The following is a 19,762-nucleotide window of genomic DNA, read 5'->3' on the forward strand; positions in this document are numbered from 1 at the left end:
TTCAATCTACCAGATAGTGCTTGTTAGTTTACATATTTTGCTGACAGTGATACATGGGTTTTTGGGGTTTTTTTGCCTGGGATCATAGAAAACTAAGAAGCAAGTTACTTTGAAAGGAAATATCATGTAAAGAGAAATCTAAAGAAATAAATGTTGTCATTTTTATGATGTATTTGTTCTTAGTGTAGGCTCTGAGGGTCCTTGGAAGGAAATATTACTTAGGTTATGTCACTATAGACTCAGCATCTTAGTGGTAGAAAGGCCCTGACAGGTCCCTTAAGAAGATCCTTTACCCTTGGAAATATTAAAAACTTGTAGACCTATAGAACTAGCTCTGAAAATAGCAGTATGAAAAAACATGAAGCTTAACACAGTGCCTCCCCACCCCCAAGATAAACATAGTCCAATTTTAACATAAAGTTCAAAGTGAAGAAATAGGCTGGGAAAACGAGCCAACAACAACAAAAAAGAACTTGACCATAAAAAGCTATTGCAGCGACAGAGAGTACCAAGACATAAACTTAGAAGACAACAATGTGGGGAAAACTGCAAGCAAAGTCTCAAAGAAAAATGCTAATTGGACTTAAGGCCAGGAAGAATTCCTGAAAGAATTAAAGAAAGAGATAAGTATAGTAGAAGAAAAAATGGGAAAAGAAATAGGAGCTAAAAATTAGGAAAAGAGAACAGCTTGGTAAAAGAGGCAAAAAAATACTGAAAGGAGGGGTGGGGGGACCAAAATTGGTCTAATTGTAAGAAGCACAAAAATTTATTGAAGAAAAGAACTCCTTTAAAAGCAGAGTATGCCAGATGGAAAAGGAGGTACAAAAATTCACCAAAGAAAAGAACTCCTTAAAAATTAGAACTGGCCAAATGGAAAAAGGGGTACAAAAGTTCACTAATGAAAATAATTCCTTAAAAATTAGAATTGGCCAAATGGAAAATAATGACTCCATGAGACTTCAAGAATCAGTCAAAGTCAGAAGAATGAAAAAATAGATGAAAATGTAAACTATCTCAGTGGGAAAAATTAACAAGGAGAATAGATCAAGGGGAGATAATTTAAAAATTATTGGACTACCTGAAAACCATAAACAAAAAAAGAGTCTAGAATCATATTCAATAAATTTTAAGGAAAGATGTCCCAATATCTAGAGGGTAAAATTGAAATTGAAAGAATCCACTTTTCACATTCTGAAAGAGATACAAAATGGAAACTCATGGGAATATTATAGCCAAATTTTAGAGATCTCAGATTAAGGAGAAAATATTACAAGCTATTAGAAAGAAATAATTCATATATCATGGAGCCATAGTTAGGATTATTTAAAATTTCACAGCTTCCGTGATAAAGGAGTAGAGAAATTAGAATATGATATTCTAAAAATAAAGCTAGGATTACAACCAAGAATAACCTACCCATAAAAATTCAATATAATCCTTAAGGGGGGGACTGTCTGTCAGCAGTCAGAAGACATGCGTGTGAGTTGATTATGTTGAAATAATCTGAAAAAACAATTATAGGGTTGAGAAAGAGGGGTGCAGTGGGAGAAGGGAAAAGGGAGTAGTAGAATAGGGAAAATTATCTCACATAAAAGAAGCACACAAAGAAGAACTTTTGTAGTGAAGGGTAAAGTGGGGGGAATGGTAGGCAATGCTTGAACCTTACTCTCATTGGAATTGGTTCAGAGAGGGAAGAATATATCTACAGACTCTGTTGGGTATAGAAATCTGTCTTATCTGGTAGGGAAATAGGAGGGGAAAGGGATAAGAGATATGTGTGATGGGGCATTACAAAAGGGAGGGCAGACCAAGGGTGGCAGTGGTCAGAAGGAAAACTTGACTTTTGAGGAAGGACAGGAGGGGGGGCATGGTATAAACAGAAGGAAATAGGCTGGAGACAAGTACAGTTAGTAATCATAACTGTGTCTATGAATGGGATGAGCTAACCTATAAAATGGAAGTAGATAGCAGAATGGATTAGAAACCAGAATCTGGCAATATGTTGTGTACAAAAGACACATTTAACACAGACACAGAGTTAAAATAAAAGACTGGAGCAAAATCTGTTAGGCTTCAGCTAAAGTAAAAAAGGCAAGGGTAATCAGTCATGATAAGCAGAAACAAAAATAGACCTAATTAAAAGAGAAAACCAGGGAAACTACATTTTACTGAACAGTACTAAGAACAAAGTTCCAGAGGTTTGTTATGCCAGGGTGGGAGTGGGGATAAGCTCCCACTCTTTATAAAATGCTCCAATAGTGTGCGTCTCAAATAGCCTCTGACAACTGAAGCCCAACTCCTGGCCTTCTCATGGCGGAATTGTTTCCACTAACAGGATAAGGGGCAAAGGCGAGTCACTGGAGCCTTAAAACCAGTTGCAGGTAGGGCTCGTTAGCCTTGGCAGGCAACCCGCCTAGGGGAAGGAAAACCCTGATTTTAAACCTCCACTGCCTTGCGGCTATACCCATATATGGGAAAGGCTTCGGGAATTAACCCCAAGGAAAAATCAGGAGTCGGAGTCCCTTAGGCAGTTGGATATTGGACATCACATCCCTCTGGCAACTCCTGTGGTGGCACTGGTGCCAAACTGTATTGGCTCTGCCTCTCCTTTGGATCCACCAATGTCTCAGAGAGGGAAAACCTGCTGCATGGGCAACAGCTTGTTTTCCAATTGATCCGCCCAGGCCAGTGCCCTGGAGAGGACACTCCAGCTACTCCTCATGGGGTAGATATAACACGGGATGCGGCAGTTACCGGTTGTAAGTCACTCAGGAGCTGCTGCTCCCATATTGGACTGCACAGCCACACTGTGGCCTGTGGCTCTTCAAGGCTCTGATCCATGGTCTTCCGTGACTGATGGAGGCCTACTACCTACCTACTACTACTACCAAGAATAATGAACTAATATAAAAATTTTATAGTGTTTTCTCTGATAAAGTCTCATTTCTCAAATATATAGGGAACAGAGTCAAATTTATGAAAATAAGAGCCATTCCCTAATTGATAATTGGTCAGAAGATATGAATAGGAATTTTCCAGAAGAAATCAAAGCCATTTATGGTTGTATAGAAAAATGGTCTAAATCAGTATTGATTAGAGAAATGCAACCAAAATAACTCTGAGATACTACTTCATACCTATCAGAAATGACAAATGTTGGATGGTATCAGAGAAATAGTTAATGAACTGTCGGTTGAGTAGCAAATTTAGTCCACCTATTCTGGAGACAAATCTGGAACTCTGCCTACAGGCTATAATACAGAGCATACCCTTTGATCCAACAGTAAATCTGCATCCCAAAACATCAAAGAAAAATGAAAAGGACTTATAGGTACAAAAATATTAATAGTAATCTTTTTTTGTGTGTGTGGCGTGGGGCAGTGAGGGTTAAGTGACTTGCCCAGGGTCACACAGGTAGTAAGGGTCATGTATCTGGGACCAAATTTGAACTCAGGTCTTCCTGAATCCAGGGCTGGTGCTTGATCCACTGTACCACCTAGCTGCCCCCTATAGTAATCTTTTTGGTGGTAACAAAGAGTTGGAAATTGAGGGGATACTCATTAATTAGGGAATGACTGAACTAATTGTGGCATATGAAAGTGACAGAGAACTATTGCACTATGAGAAATGACAAGGTGGGCAGTGGTTCCCTGAAAATATGGCAAAATATTATATGAAGTGATGCAAGTCAAATGAGAAGAACCAGATCTTTGTGCACAGTAACAGCAATGTTGTAATCATGATCAACTGTGAAAAACTAGGCTATTCTGCACCATCTAGGTAATGCAGTAAATAGAGTGCTGGTCTTGAAGACAAGAAGACTTATCCTTCTGAGTTCACATCTGATCTCAGACATTTTATAGCTGGGTAACCCTGGGCAAGTCATTTAACCCTTTTTGCCTTAGTTTCTCATCTGTAAAATGAGCTGGAACAGTAAATGCCAAACTACTCCAGTTATCTTTGTCAAGAAAACCCTATAGGGCGTCATGATTCAGACATGATTGAAATGACTAAACAGTACTGATCAATATGATACCAGACAATTTCAAAGAACTCATGATGAAAAAGTGCTAACTCCAGAAAGAGAATTGTTGAACTCTGAGTGCAAAGTGAAGTACAATTTTCTTTATATTTTTTTTATATGGCTAATATAAAATATGTTTTGCATGATTTCTGTGATGTTTAAAATCTAATGTGGGTCCTAACCTGCCCCTCCCCCAGTTTTTTTGGGAGAAACTGGCTAAGATTTACTGATAAATTCAGCAAGAGTTTAGGCTTTTAAGGATTTATTAAAGAGTAAAGACAACACATGGGATCCCATAATGCCAGAAAAGTCTATCTACTTTCTATGTACTTTCCTCTCTTTTTCTCTGTCTCCCACCAAGCCAAAGTCCTGAACAAAAGGAGGGACCCTTCTTTCCTAGTAGCCCATGTGAAGTTCTGCTGCCAAGCCGATGTCCAAACGAAAAAAGAGACCAATCCTCAACAACTTCTCCCAGAAGCCCTCTGTGAAATAGGAAGCAGGGCTGTCCACACACAGCTACAAGTTAATTGGCTGGTAGCTTTGATTGACATGACTACAGGCAGTTCTATAGACATAACTTCCAGACGCCAAGTTACATGCAGATGCTAAGTCACATGCTTTCTCCTCATGGCAGAGCTCTGATTCTCACATTTCACAAGTATAATTGATATCATATTGTTTGCTTTCTCCGTGGATTGGTGAGGTGTTGGAGAGCGGGAGAAAATATGGAACTGAAATTTTAAAAAGAATGTTTAAAATAATAATAAAATTTTAAAAAGAAAAAGTCATCAAAATATACAATCATTTCAATATATAAAGAATAGGAATGTTGTTTTTGAACTATGGATTTCCATTATGGATAGGTTTTTAAAATGTACTTATATTAAATTTAACAAGGTAGTTTAAAAAAAGATGATGACTCTACCTAGTTCCTTCCAGCTCTAATTCCCAGCATAAAGTACTTCTTTTTTTTTTCGTTTTTTATTTTTTTGTTTGTTTGTTTGTTTTTGCAGGGCAATGAGGGTTAAGTGACTTGCCCAAGGTCATACGGCTAGTAAGTGTCAAGTGTCTGAGGCCAGATTTGAACTCGGGTCCTCCTGAATCCAGGGCTCGTGCTTTATCCACTGTGCCACCTAGCTGCCCCATAAAGTACTTCTTAACATTCCTGTCAAGTGGTTATTTGACCTCTACTTAAGCACATTTGGTGACTTTGCTATTTAAGACCATACAGTTTGTACACATCAATTCTTCCTCATATTGAGTTGAAGTCTTTTTCGTTTTACTTCTGTGGATCAGCATTTTGTTATTTGGTCCTCTGCAGCCAATGAAAATAAAAAGATAGTTATCACATCCCTGTCATGTCCTCATAGCTAAGCATTACCAATTTATTTAACTGATCTTCAAATGACTTTTGTTTCAAGCCCCCTGACTTTATTACCTTCCTCTGGTTTTGTGTATCTATGTTCATACTAAAATATGGTGACCAGAACTGAACAAAATACTGCAGGTATGCTCTAAACAAAATGAAATTCAGTAGGCTAATTATATTCCTTGTCCTAAACACTGTACTTGTATTAGTGAAGTGAATTAAAACTGTAAGTGATTTAAAAAAGAATTATTGTTTAGGCACATTATTCCAACCCATAAAGTGCAATTTAAAAAAACATATAACCAGGTTTTACATTCATACTTATCAAATTTCATCTGGGATTCCTATTAGATTTCTCCCATTATTCCAGCTTATTAAGATCCTTTGGGATATTAATTCTTTTATCTAAAATATGATCTGTTCACCCCCCCCTACCATCTGTCAGCAAATGTTATAAGCATGTCATCAATGTCTCCATCCTAAGCATTGATGGAAATATTTAATATGAAGAGGCTAAGGACAGAGCCATGTCATTCCAATAAAGACCTCTTTCTCGGTTAGAATCTTTCTATTAATCAAAGTTTTTGAATGGGGTTATTTAGGTAGTTAATAATCCATCTGACTTTACCAACTCTTCAGTTTCCTTTGCTGACTCATCATCCATTTCACCACTCTAACTGTGGGTAATTTTCAAAGCTCTGACTTGGGACCTCTTTTCTTCTCTGTCTATATTCATTCTGTAACCTCATCAGTTCCCATAGGTTTTACTGTTTCTATGCACAGGTCTATAACTCTAGTCCCATTCTCTTCCTTAAACTTTAGTTTGACATTACCAGTTGCCTGTTGGACATTTTAACCTGGATGTTTTGGAGACTTCTCACACTCAAACTGCCCCAAGCAGAAATTGTTGGCTTTCCTGCCAAAAACATCTTTCTTCCAAAATTCCCTATTTTGCTAAGGGTACCACCAATTTTCCAGTGTCTCAGGCTTGACAACATTATTCTAGACTCCTCATTCTCATATTCCTTTTTTGGGGGGGGGAGGCAATGAGGGTTAAGTGACTTGCCCAGGGTCACGCAGCTAGTGCGTGTCAGGTGTCTGAGGCCAGATTTGAATTTAGCTCCTTATGAATCCAGGGCTGGTGCTTTATCCACTGTGCCACCCAGCTGCCCCCTCATTCCCATATTCCTAATCAATTGCCACATCTTGCCATTTCTACCTTTACAACATATCTTATAGTCAGGCCCTTCTCTCCATTCACAAAGCTGTCATCTTAGTTCAGGCCCACATCACCTTGGTCAATTGTTTTTTAAGCGTCCACTATGTGCCAGGCACTGCAAAGTTCTGGGGTTACAAAAAGAATTAAAAGACATTCCTTTCCCTTACAGAACTTACAGTCTAATGGGGGAGAGAACTTGCAAACAAATACATCCAAAGCAAGGTATATACAGGATGATTATGAAATAATTTTCAGAGAGAAGGTACTGGAATTAAGAGGCTTCCCATAGAAAGTGGGGTTTTAGTCAGGAAGCTGGGAAAGCCACTAAGTGGAAATGAAGAACATACGAAGTATGAAGTAAATTTTAGCCAGAGAAAATGCCCAGAGCTGAGAGATGGGGTGTCTTCTTTGTAGAACAACTACTGTTTGTCAGGCATTAGGCTAGGCTCCATTGTGTCGTGGTCATGTACTGGATTTGGAGACAGGGAATTTGGATTCATATCCTGTTTTTGCCATTTTTTACTTTTATGAAGTTGAGTATGTTATTTACCCACTCTGGGCTTCGTTGTCCTTATCTATTAAATAAGAAGTTTGGACTAGATGAGAATAATTTTAATACTTAATGTATTTATCAGAATATTTCCTTTAAATAAGCATACTCATAAAATTATCACTTTATACATATTAGCGAATGATTAACTTAAATTACATAAAGGAAATATAGTTTTTAAAATTAAATTATTTAATGTCCTAAATACGTTCTTTTTGAACAGACATTAAGAATATTTCTCCTAACTTAGCACCATTCTCTAGGTACTTTTGGTAGGAGGGAACCAAGAAGACAAGGGCAGGAAGTGAAGAATTGACTCAGTTCTTTGTGCTGAGTAGATATAAAAGTGTCTAATACCCAGGTTAGACAGAAATTTAGTAAAAAAAAAAATGTTGCTATAGTATATTTGCTTTGATAATTTCTGACAAATGGGAGGCTTGTCTAGGGCTATTGCTTGGCAGGACTGAATTATTACTCCTGGTCTCCTCTATACCATTCTGCTCAGGATTGGCTGAGAAAGGATCCCAGAGCTCTCCACTATGACATTTCCCATTTTAAAAATTATAATTTATAGGATTTGGGATATATAATTTTATTTTTTAGACAACTTTACTGAATCATATCTTTTGTACACTAGGTAGTATTGTATTTTCTTTTCCTAAAGATGAAAATAAAAGTATTTTTTGTGATGGAGTTCGAATTGGCCTTTACTTTGAGTATATATTTAATTTTAATATCTAAATTGGAAAATTAGATATAGATCTTATTCATCACTTAATTGTTATGCTTTTGCTTTTTCTCTTTTGTTATACTTTTGAAGGAAATGTGTGCTTTCCTTGACTAGAAAAACAGTCAAAAGAATATAAAGGATCTATAATAGTGATACTAAGAGATACTAAGTCTTAAATTTATAAAAATACATAACTTTATAAACTGGAATTTTAATAATGAATTCTTAAAGCTACAATCAGAAGATTGATTTTAAGGGAAAATTTCACTCAATTTAAATACAAGTTTTTGTCTTGTCCTTTGCACTCTCCAAAAAAGGAAAATATTTTGGTACCTAAACAATGTATCATGGTTTGAATACTAAATCAAGTTACATTCACATTGCAGAACCCAGACAGATACTTTATAAGTTTGGCAGAATATGAGCATTTGGTAACAGTGATGCTTTTTAAATATTCTGAAGAGTTTTGTCAAAATAGATCTGAAGTCTGTTTCTGACTTTGTCACTAGGATAGTTTTTTTTTACTAATATTTATTGCTATGCAATATGCATATTACAAAAAAAAAAGGTTGACAGTCAAACTGACAGAAGCTGTGAAATTCAGAATTAAGCCTGTCATACTTTCTTTTTACCTTATTATACCTAAGAATTATAGTTCTTAGGGCAAATTGTATCTCAAAATTATTTTACATTTCCTCTGTGCATTCCAAGGCAATTTATAGATTCTTTATTCATACTTATTATACCTGTGAATTAGGTCAGAGTATAGTGATTATACATCATTTATCTTTGATATACAGGTATATTCAGGATGTATTATCCACATCATTTTTATAGTGCTTTAAAATAGCAAATGAAACACATGCAATTGAATTTGTAAACAACAGAATATTGTGGAGGTCTAAATTAACATTGTATAGAGGATAATATCCATGTAATTATGCATAATTTCTTAATCTTTATGTAAAAATGATAATAAAAGTACTTTTTTATAATGGAGGTTGGAGTGTTCCATTGAGTACATCTTAAGGATCCTGAGCCTTGAGCCCTCCTGGAAACTTCTGGGGACATTTAGGACATGGAAATTCCATATTTGGGTGGTATTTGAGATGCTGAGACACCACATGGAGGGAAGGAGCCAAGTTGTCCATCATATCTGCCAGTGCACAATTATTTTGTCATGTTTTTGGAGTTCCTAGAAGTTTCCAAGGAACCCTCTGGTTCATGTTTCCTAAGATGACCCCTTTGGGCCAATTTGGCCTATACAGGAATCAGGGAGTTAGAGTCAATAAACATTTATTAAGTGTTTACTCTGTGCCAGGCACTATGCCAAATGCTGGGGATGAAAAAACCAAAACAAAACATAAGACAATCCCTATCGTCAGGGAGCTCACATCAGGGCACGATGAAGTCATGCAGCTGCAGTGGGAAATGATCTGAGAAGTTGTGAATTACAAAGTTGAATTCGTTTTGCAGAATGTTGAATTTCTGGAGATCACAAAATCCAAATTAGCCAGGTAGGAAATGATGAGGTGAATCTTCTGGGTGCCCTCCTCAGATGGAGGGGCTTGGAGAAGCTCCAAGATGTCCACCCCCTCACTTTCTCCAACCAGAGGGAGGGAGGGACCCTACTTGCAGTGAGTGTTGAAGAAGTGTGAGTTTCAGAGTTGATTTCATCTTGTAGAATGTTTCTGGAGAAATTCATATTCATACTACATGCAGAATACCACATATTCATATGATGCAATGGTCGTCTTACAACTATATTAGATATTTAGGTATCTGTTTTTAATTTATTATCAATTAGAAATTGGGCATGACGATTAAACAAAATTTTCTGCAATGCAAATTATTATATTCATAATCAGTGACATTTAATGATCATCAACCAAAATTTATTGACCACCATTATATAAGGCATTTTATTGGAATGCTGAGAATATATAAAATACAACATGTAATATTTAAGTGTTATCCTCTTGACTAGTGGTAAAAGGGAAAAAATAAAATAAGGATTAAAAAAGGTTAAAAAAACCCAAGTTTATAACCTGTTGACTATAGGATAAAGTCCAAGTACCTTACTAAGCCTTGCATTCAAAGCCCTCCACGCTCTAACCTCATTTCTTTTTCAAACTTTCTCTTATCACCACTATGCATTAACCTTTTATGCTACCCAAAAAAGTATTCTCAGTTTATTTAATATGTTTCTTGCATTTCCATTTTTTTGCTCAATTGGAATTCTATTTCCTTACCTTTCTATCAAAATCCTGTGTATTTTTCAGTTACAGAAAAGCTCAAATGCTATCTTTTTCAGAAAGCCTTCCCCAAATATCTTTAAAAAAATTTTTTTAATTTTGTTTTGTGGGTCAATGAGGGTTAAGTGACTTGCCCAGGGTCACACAACTAGTGAGTGTCAAAGTGTCTGAGGCTGGATTTGAACTCAGGTCTTCCTGAATCCAGGGCCTGTGCTTTATCCACTGCACCACCCAGCTGCCCTTCCCCAGCTATCTTTGCCTGGTTGATATTGAACTACTCATTGGGCTTTTCATATATATACACATACATACATATACACACACACACACACACACATAGTATCATATATAATCTGCTGTTTAGACACATATATACAAACACTCATATGTCTGCAAATCATTGAATTATTGTGCCCCTCCTAACAATAGTGATAGCTAACATTTATATATCCCTTACTATTTGCTAATCTCTTTATTATTATTTCATTTAATCCTCACAACAATCCTGGGAGCTAGTTGTTGTTATTATTCCCATTTTACAGATAGGAAAACTGAAGCAGTTATGTGACTTGGCCAGGATCACACAGCTAGTAAGTTCCTGAGCCATACTTGAATTCAGATCTTTCTGACTCCAGGCCCAGTGCTCCATCCATTGCACTACTTAGAAACCCCCATAGAACCCAGCATGTTGTTTTGGTTAGTAAATGTATCCATTGGTAAAAATGTAACTTTTTTCCTCAAATAAAGCTTTGTTTACTTAGGGAACATTTATCAAGCACCTGGTATTATACTAGGCACTGTGTTATCAGATGATAGAAAGACAAAAATGAAACAGGCCCTGCCTCAAAGAACTTACTGGGAAAAATAACATATGTCCAGATAAGTCACAAGAGAGAAATTGAATACAAAGCAATAGAAAGGAGAATATTGACAAACGGGGGTAATTAAGAATGGTTTCATGTAGGAAATAGCATTTGAGTAGAGCCTAAAAGGAAACTAGAGATTATAAGTGGAGAGGAGAGAGTGTATTCCAGGGATGGGAAGCAGGATTTACATATGTAAGTAAGTGGGAGATGGAATGTAGTGTACAGAAACAGGAGGTATACTTTTGGCTGGAAGCCATAGTGTATGAGGGAAAGTAATGTGAAATAAAACTGGAATCATAACGTGGAACCGTATTTTAAAAATCTTTTGGTAATAATTTTAGGCTTAAGTCCTATTTTGTTGTCTCAGCTACAGAATATTAGAATGTGAATATTTAGGACTCAGAAAACAATTTGTATCTAGTTAATTTTATATCTAAGTATTTGTTTATATAATCAATATGTGCTATTGTACTGGCTGTGCCATTTTTTTATGTGATTTTAGAAAAATGAAAACTCTAGGCCTGATATCTGTAAAAAGAGATCTTAAACATATGCTTCAATTCTATGATTCCATAAACCATTCATTACTCATTTTTCATTTGTCCCTTTCCAGACAATGAATGACTTTGACTATTTGAAACTATTGGGTAAAGGCACTTTTGGGAAAGTGATTTTGGTTCGAGAGAAGGCAAGTGGAAAATATTATGCTATGAAGATTTTGAAGAAAGAAGTAATTATTGCAAAGGTAATCTATTTTCCCCCTTCAGATGTTTTGTTTTTGGAAATCTTATAAAGTAGAAAATTTTACTTTCACTAACATATAGTGGATAAAGTTGTGCTTCCATTAAAGTAAAATCTGATTTTTAATATTTACTTTATAATTTGAAAAATATATAATAATATAATCACTGATATTCTTACAGAACAATGGTTTTATTTTTAAATATGGGGCAGTACAACTTTGTTTTCTGTGTAACTTGTTGCACAAACAGTACTAAAAATATTTTGCATTAAAAAGCATTGGCATTCTGAATTCAATGTTGTAATGCAAATTCAACATGATATTTATTATTGGAATTGTTTGGCAAATTTATAGCCTTATAAAGTAGACCAGAAAAGTGAATCTTTTAAGGAAAAAGTTAAAAGTAACAATAAAATTTATTAAAGGGGGTAGGTAGACTCTTGGGCTTATGAGGAAAGGCCATTAGTAGGCTTTGTCATTCTGTTGCACAGCCTTCTGAACTCCCCAGATGACTATGTTAAACTTAAAACTTCTTAATATATGATTCTGTTCTCCTAGCACTGATTTACCTCTAGAATAAAATTTAATGTCCTTAGAAACAGATAGCCACTCTACCTTTTCCTGTGTACCAAAAAATGATTTCCATTCTAATCAAGAATTCTGTCTTTGAGTCATTGTATGTTACTTTTTTTTTTTTTTTTTGCGGGGCAGTGGGGGTTAAGTGACTTGCCCAGGGTCACACAGCTAGTAAGTGTCAAGTGTCTGAGGCTAGATTTGAACTCAGGTACTCCTGAATCCAGGGCCGGTGCTCTATCCACTGAGCCACCTAGCTGCCCTCTGTATGTTACTTCTTGACCTGGAATATTTGCTTCCATTCTTTGTGGCAGACTGTGGCCCTTCTTGATTCCTAAGTCTGCTCCAGGCTTACCAACTTTTTTATTCTCCATTATGTGTAAGGCACTATATTTGGTGCTGGAGGAGATATAATCTGGAAATAATTAAAATATGTTCATTTCTTCTAAGGAGCTGACAGTTTCTTTGGGAAATTAAACACATGCATGTAATGCATATGCATCATTAGGAGTTGAGCCAGCTTCTTCTCTCTCCTTTTCTACTCTGAAGGAAGCCTAAGTGTGTATGCCCCTCCTCCCTAACACTGTGTAGGAGCTTCTGGGATAGCAGTCTTGACTAAGGACTCAGTATGGGAGAAGAACCAGGTTACTAGTGCAGACAGAAGGTTATGATCTAAAAATTTGGGAGTAAGACCTGGGTAGGCTGGACTAAACTGGACTAGACTGGACTGAACTGGAGATTGCCAGGGCTGTGTTGAAACACGTGAGTTCTGGGCTAATGGAACTTACTACTGTTTGTTGGAATCAGAGGCTAAGGAGAAGTATTCAGCCTGAATCTTTGGATCATTATTTTTTTTCCCCTTTTTTGTGTGTGGGACAATGAAGGTTAAGTGACTTGCCCAGGGTCACACAGCTAGTAAGTGTCAAATGTCTGAGGTTAGATTTGAACTCAGATCCTCCTGAATCCAGGGCCAGTGCTTTATCCACTGTGCCACCCAATTGCACCCTCAGCCTGAATCTCTAGGAAAGATGCTAAGCCTGTATTTGTAAATGAGACTATGAAAATTTAATATGGGGTATGAGTTTGTAAGGTTCATTTTAGTTTCATGGGGGAGAGTATTTTCCAAGTGCTCTGCTAAGGACTCAGATATAAGTCTATATATGTTCTTTCCTGATTTAAATAAACCTGCTTTAATGCCTTTATTAGCCAGTGCTTGCAGGGGAGTAGAAGACCCTTTGAGAGAAATAAGCTAGATTTAATGTTAACTCTTTGAGCTAACTCAATGGATCACTATTAATTAGTGCTTAATGTATAGCTAACATTCTCTTTCTTTTCCTTGCTCCTCTCTTTCTTTCCCTCTCCCCTTTTCCCAGACCGCCAATGCATATAAATACCTATCCTATATGATTGTTTACTAGTATAGCAGTATAGGATGCTCTGCTTTCAGTTTCCATGGAAGAGGTTTGTTTGGGAGAAAGAGCAGGAGAAAGTCTTGAGGAGAAGAAGAAATTGTAAAGGAGATTTGAAGGGTGATATGACATATATTAAAAACCATACCATAAATATATTACAAGAGAAGCATAATACATAGGTGACGAATTCTTAACTAAGTGGCATGGAAGCAATTACAAAAGATAAAGTAGATAATTTTAATTGCACGAATTGAGAAACTTTTGCATAAGTGCGGTGGATAGTGTACCAAGGCTGGAGTCAGGAAGATTCAAGTTCAAATCCAGCCTCAGATACTTATTAACTGTGTGACCCTAGGAAAGCCACTTAACCTTTGCCTGTCTCAGTTTCCTCATCTGAAAAATAGGAATAATTACAGTATCTACCTCCTAGGGTTGTTGTGAGGAGCAAATGAGATAGTTGTAAAGCACTTAGCACAGTGCCAGGCACATAGTAAGTGTAATTTGGGGGGGGGGAGGCAATGGGGGGTTAAGTGATTTGCCCAGGGTCACACAGCTAGTGAGTGTCAAGTGTCTGAGGCCAGATTTGAACTCAGGTCCTCCTGAATCCAGGGCCGGTACTTTATCCACTGTACCACCTAGCTGCCCCCTGTAAGTGTTATTTTATATGTGTACATGTATGTATGTATATTTTGTATGTGTATATGTATATACATGTTTACATATATAATGATGAAGATTTTCTCCAACTTTGTTCAGCAGCATATGAGTGAGAGCAAAGGCAACATCTAGTGGAAATAATCCTTGGTTGAGGCTTGCAGGGTAAGATCAGTGTGATAGGATAAGGAGTAAAGAGGACAGCATGGAGTCCAGCTGGTTTATCAAGGGTCAAGATAGAGGAGAGAGGACAGTGTAGGATTGTTAGCCTGAGAAAGAATTAAGGGGTTGAGGGATTAGTGGTCACAGTGAGGACCAAGAACAAGGTTTGAGGTTGTGAGGCATATGGACAGTTGGAATGATAATAGATTGTGATCAGATAAAGAAATTCCATATCATGAACATGAAAATGGAATTAAAATGTCTATACTATTTCTCCCAAAGAGTTCACTGCTAGGCATAAGCCCCAATGAGCTCACTTACAAAAAGAAAGGCTTCATATACAATAAAATATTCATGATAACGCTTTTATGTTAGCAAAGAAGTGGATGCAAGTAGAAACCCAGATATTGGGAAAAGGCTAAATAAATTGGGTTACATGAATGCCGTGAGATATTATTGTCCCATAAGAAACTACAAGCATCCTGAGTACAAAGAAGATTATATGAAGCTGATGCCAAGTGAATTAAGTAGGGCCAAGAAAATAATATAAACAATGATTACAACAAGAACAATAACCAAAATAATTGAAACTGAATATTGCAAAATTATAAAGGACAAGCTTGGTCTCAAAGTAGGAATAGGATAACACACTTCCTTCTCTTCCTTTGCAGAAGTGAGGTATGGTCCACAAGTGTGGAATGTTGCATGTAATTTCAGATTTTTATAATATATTCATCCATTTTGCTGATTTATTCCCCATTTGCTCTTTCAAAAAATTCTTTGTTATGGGAGATGGTTCTTTGGAAGGGAGACTTGCAACCCCTCAGGGGGAAATTTAGGTATATGAAGCAAATGATTTCATTAAAAACCTTTTTAAAAACGAAAAATAGTAGAAGGGGAAACTAGGTGACTTAGTGGATAGAGGACTGAGGCTGGAGTCAGACTCATCTTCTGAGTACAAATCTGGCCTCAAACACTAGCTGTGTTCCTGAACCTTGTTTGCCTCAGTTTCCTCATCTGTAAAATGAGCAAGAGAAGGAAATGGCAAACCTCTCTATTATCTTTTCCAAGAAAACCCCAAATGGGGTCATGAGGAATCAGACATGAGTGAGATGACTGGAAAACAAGTAGAAGGACACAAAGAAAGAACAGAGAAGTTAAGACAAATTAATAAGCAAAGATAAAATGTTATGGTAATGGAATGGTATATGTGAATGGCTTTCACTGGCTTTCAAGATGCCCCACAGAGTTCTGTCCTGTGTCCTTTTCATTTCTTTTTCTCTGGTACTTCACTTGCTGATCTCATCTCCTATGGATCGAATTACCACTTCTATACTAATGATTCTCCAGTCTAGCTATTTTTCCCCAATTTTTCTACTGACCTCCAATCTCACATCTCCAGCTGCCTTTCAGATATCTCAAACTGGATATCCAGTAGACATCTTAAACTCACTATGTCCAAAACTGAACTTATTATCTTTTCTCCTAAAAGTTCCCATCTTCCTATCTTCTCTATTACTATAGAGGACAGTACCATGGTCCCAGTTCCTCAGGCTTGCAGCATAAGATTCATCTAGAATTCATCACACCCTCTTACCCAATCATATCCAATTCATTCCCAAGGCTTGTTGATTTCACCTTTGCAACATTTCTTGAATATGCCTCCTTCTCTTCTCTAACTCTGTTAATACTTACCACCTCACACTATGATTATTGCAGTAGCCCTGCAGTCGGCCTGCTTAAGTCTCTCCCCATTTGAATCCATCCTCCATTCAGCCATTAAAATGATTTTACTAAAGTAAAGGCCCCTTCATGTCACTTCTCCTACTCAATAAACTCCAGTGACTTCTTGTTGCATCCAGGGGCAAATACAGACTATTCTGTTTGGCTTTCAAAGTCCTACATTACCAAATACTGCTCGTTCCCCTCTTGGCCCTTATTTTTATAAATTCGACTCATTTCTCTATATATTTGAGAGATGAGGGGGGTTAAGTGACTTGCCCAGGGTCACACAGCTAGTAAGTGTCAAGTGTCTGAGGTCGGATTTGAACTCAGGTACTCTTGAATCCAGGGCCGGTGCTCTATACACTGCGCCACCTAGCTGCCCCTCTTAAAGCAGTTTCTATGTAGCTTTTGCCACATCAATTTCACTCCTGAATTCAGCATAGATAATGGATGACTGTTATAGAGCCTTTTTTTTGTTTTTTTTTGGGGGGGGGGCAGGACAGTGAGGGTTAAGTGACTTGCCCAGGGTCATACAACTAGTAAGTGTCAAGTGTCTGAGGCCAGATTTGAAGTCAGGTCCTCCTGAATTCAGGGCCGGTACTTTACTCACTGCGCCACCTAGCTGTGTCTATAGAGCCTTTTTGATTTGCCTTTGATCCTTGTCTTATCAAGCAGGTTAACAGTTAGTAGACTAACACCATTCACTATTGCTACCTTTTGAAACTCACAAAGAAAGTCATTGCCATCTCTAGTACTTCTTTATTAAAACGGGGAAAAACACAAAGAGGGAAGAACAGAGGCCAAAAGTCAGTCCATATGGGCATGTTCTGAGACATCTTCCCTTGCAGAAGTGTCTAGCATGTCCCTCTCATCTAAACAGAAGCCACTCAGGAAAGAATAAGAGCAAAAGACTTGCTTTGACTAGTATCATCTTTTGAATCCACTTCAATCTGGCTCAACAGTCTATCTCTGTGCTCCAAATAGAGGAGCCAGGGGCCCCTCCATTACACACTATGATGCCTTTATGGAATCAAACTTTCCAAACTCTTCTATGTGTTTGGTCTGCAGGCAGACCAAGCTGCACATGCTCTGAGGATGGAGCTCCACTGGCCAGGGCCCAGTTAAATATTAATAATAACATGTAGTTAAATCTAAGGGCAGTGGGCTGTATGTATGAGTTTGAACTTAGACAATTTGGAGAAGCATTATAAAGTTGCCCATTGCATGTTTTTGTTGTTGTTGTTTGTTTGTTTGTTTTTAGTGGGGCAGTTGGGGTTAAGCTACTTGCCCAGGGTCACACAGCTAGTAAGTGTTTAGTATCTGAGGCCCCATTTGAACTCAGGTACTCCTGACTCCAGGGCAAGTGCTCTATCCACTGTGCCACCTAGCTGCCCCTGCCCATTACATGTTGAAATATTTTCAATGGCCACAGCTCACAGAGACCTCCTACTAAGTTGCAGGGTGTTTGTTTGTTTTTTATCTATGTTAGTGGAAGAAATACTTGCCTTGATTAAATCACAAATTCTTCAAGGTATATTTAGTTTTTATTTAAAAGGTGTGGTTTTAAAAATTTGTCAACATATATTTTGTAATTAGTCCACATAAATGTGTCATAAACTAAAAATTGTTTTTAATATTCCAGAGCCTTTCAGTTGGATAAATTTGGTGTACTTTAGGATCTAAGTTTAAAAATGAAATAAATGGAGTTTTATTCTTGCTAAAAGCACACTTCTACATAGTTGGGGAGGGCTTTATTCTGGGGGAAGAGTGTTTTGGAAACAAATTGTCTCTATTGGAGTAATATTTAAGAACTAAATAAAGGTTTGTTTTGCAGTTTAAAAGGAACACACAGTCAACCCTCAATTATCTGCACTAGTGAAGTGTAAAATTATTATGGTTAATTGAAATCTGCAAATAATTCACTTAGTGAATTTAGAGCTGGAGTTCTGTTTTCCATGGCAAGAAGAATGTGTGTGTCCCTAAAACCCCTTTAGGGCTCAGTAGCCAGATTAAAGAATTTTGGACATAAATTTTCCCAGTTCTTCATTCTTATGCAGAGTTCAGGATAAGACTTCACTCAGAATAAAAGCAGACCAGAGTTTATATATAGTCTCAGTCTTTGCTATTCTTCTCTCTGATCCCATAAGGTTTTTCGTATGGTAGGTACTTAATAAATGTTTATTGAATTTTATTGGATTGCTGGACCTCTCCATCATTATATCCCACCAGCACTTAAAATGATCTCATCATCTGCTTTTATAAACCTGCCCCAACTTCTAATGTGCATATTTCATTGATGGTGCCACTATCCTCTCAGCCATCTAAATAGGAGAGTCTTGTCTATTGGACATCTCAAAGTGGACATCTTAAACACTCAACATGTTCAAAACTGAACTCATTCTTTTTCTACCCAAATGCTTCCCTCTTTGGAACTTCCTTATTTTTTTGATAGTACCACCATGCTCCTGGTCACCAAGTATCACAACAAGTATAAGTGTTATACCTGACTTCTCACTCTCAGTTATCCACCATACCCAGTCTGATGCCAAGTCTTATCAATTCTACCTTTATAGGTTCTCTCATATACACTCCCTTCTCACCTTTTATAATACCACTACTCTGGTACAGGCCTTCAATACCTCACATCCGGGATTGATCTCCCTGCCTCAAATCTCTCCCCATGTTAGTTCATTCTCCACTCAGCTATCAAAATGATCTTCCTAAAGTGCAAGCCATAACCTCTCATGCACCTCCATCCCCCACACTATAAATTTCAGTGACTTCCTTGTTGCCTCCACTATCAAATTTAAGATCCTCTGTTTGGATTTTAAAGCCCTTTATAACCTGGCCCAATCTTACCTTCTTATACTTTACTCCCCTCCAGGTACTGTGATTTAGGCACACTAGCCTCCTTGCTGTCCTTTGCAACTGTACTCCATCTCTCAGTGCATTTTCACTGACTGACTGTCCCTCAAGTCTGGAAATCTCTTCCTTCTTACCTTTACCTCCTGGCTTCTTTCAAGAATCTGCTGTGGGGTGGCTAGGTGGTGTAGTGGATAGAGCACCGGCCCTGGATTCAGGAGTACCTGAGTTCAAATCCGGCCTCAGACACTTGACACTTACTAGCTGTGTGACCCTGGACAAGTCACTTAACCCCCATTGCCCCACAAAAAAAAAAAAAAACAACCGCCCTCCCCCCCAAAAAAAGAATCTGCTAAAATCCCACTTTATCTCCCAGTCTTCCTTAATATTAATGCCTTTTCCATGTGATTATCTCCAAATTATCCTGTATGCATCTTGTTTTAACATAACTATTTGCATTTTGTCTCCCTCATTAGGTTGTGAGGGTGGGAATTTATTTTTGCCTTTTCTTTGTATTTCCAGTATTTAGCATATTTCTTTTGCTTATTACATGTTTATTCAATTGTCTTTACTTGCTTCTTATCCCTTGCATACCTTTCATTTGTCCCTCTTGGCAATC

General features: G+C 37.4%; 1 protein-coding gene across 4 annotated transcripts in view; it reads left to right on the top strand.

Annotated features, from left to right (window-relative positions):
- AKT3 (AKT serine/threonine kinase 3) overlaps positions 1-19,762 on the top strand; it is a 388,701-nt gene that overhangs the window by 249,559 nt on the left and 119,380 nt on the right. For all 4 annotated transcript variants that reach the window (XM_044002303.1, XM_044002302.1, XM_044002305.1 and 1 more), the window contains one exon: positions 11,627-11,758. In XM_044002303.1, coding sequence (XP_043858238.1) covers positions 11,627-11,758 — 132 coding nt within the window. The remainder of the gene's footprint in view (positions 1-11,626; positions 11,759-19,762) is intronic.

The sequence above is a fragment of the Dromiciops gliroides genome, chromosome 4, assembly GCF_019393635.1.
Source record: "Dromiciops gliroides isolate mDroGli1 chromosome 4, mDroGli1.pri, whole genome shotgun sequence".
Taxonomy (NCBI): domain Eukaryota; kingdom Metazoa; phylum Chordata; class Mammalia; order Microbiotheria; family Microbiotheriidae; genus Dromiciops; species Dromiciops gliroides.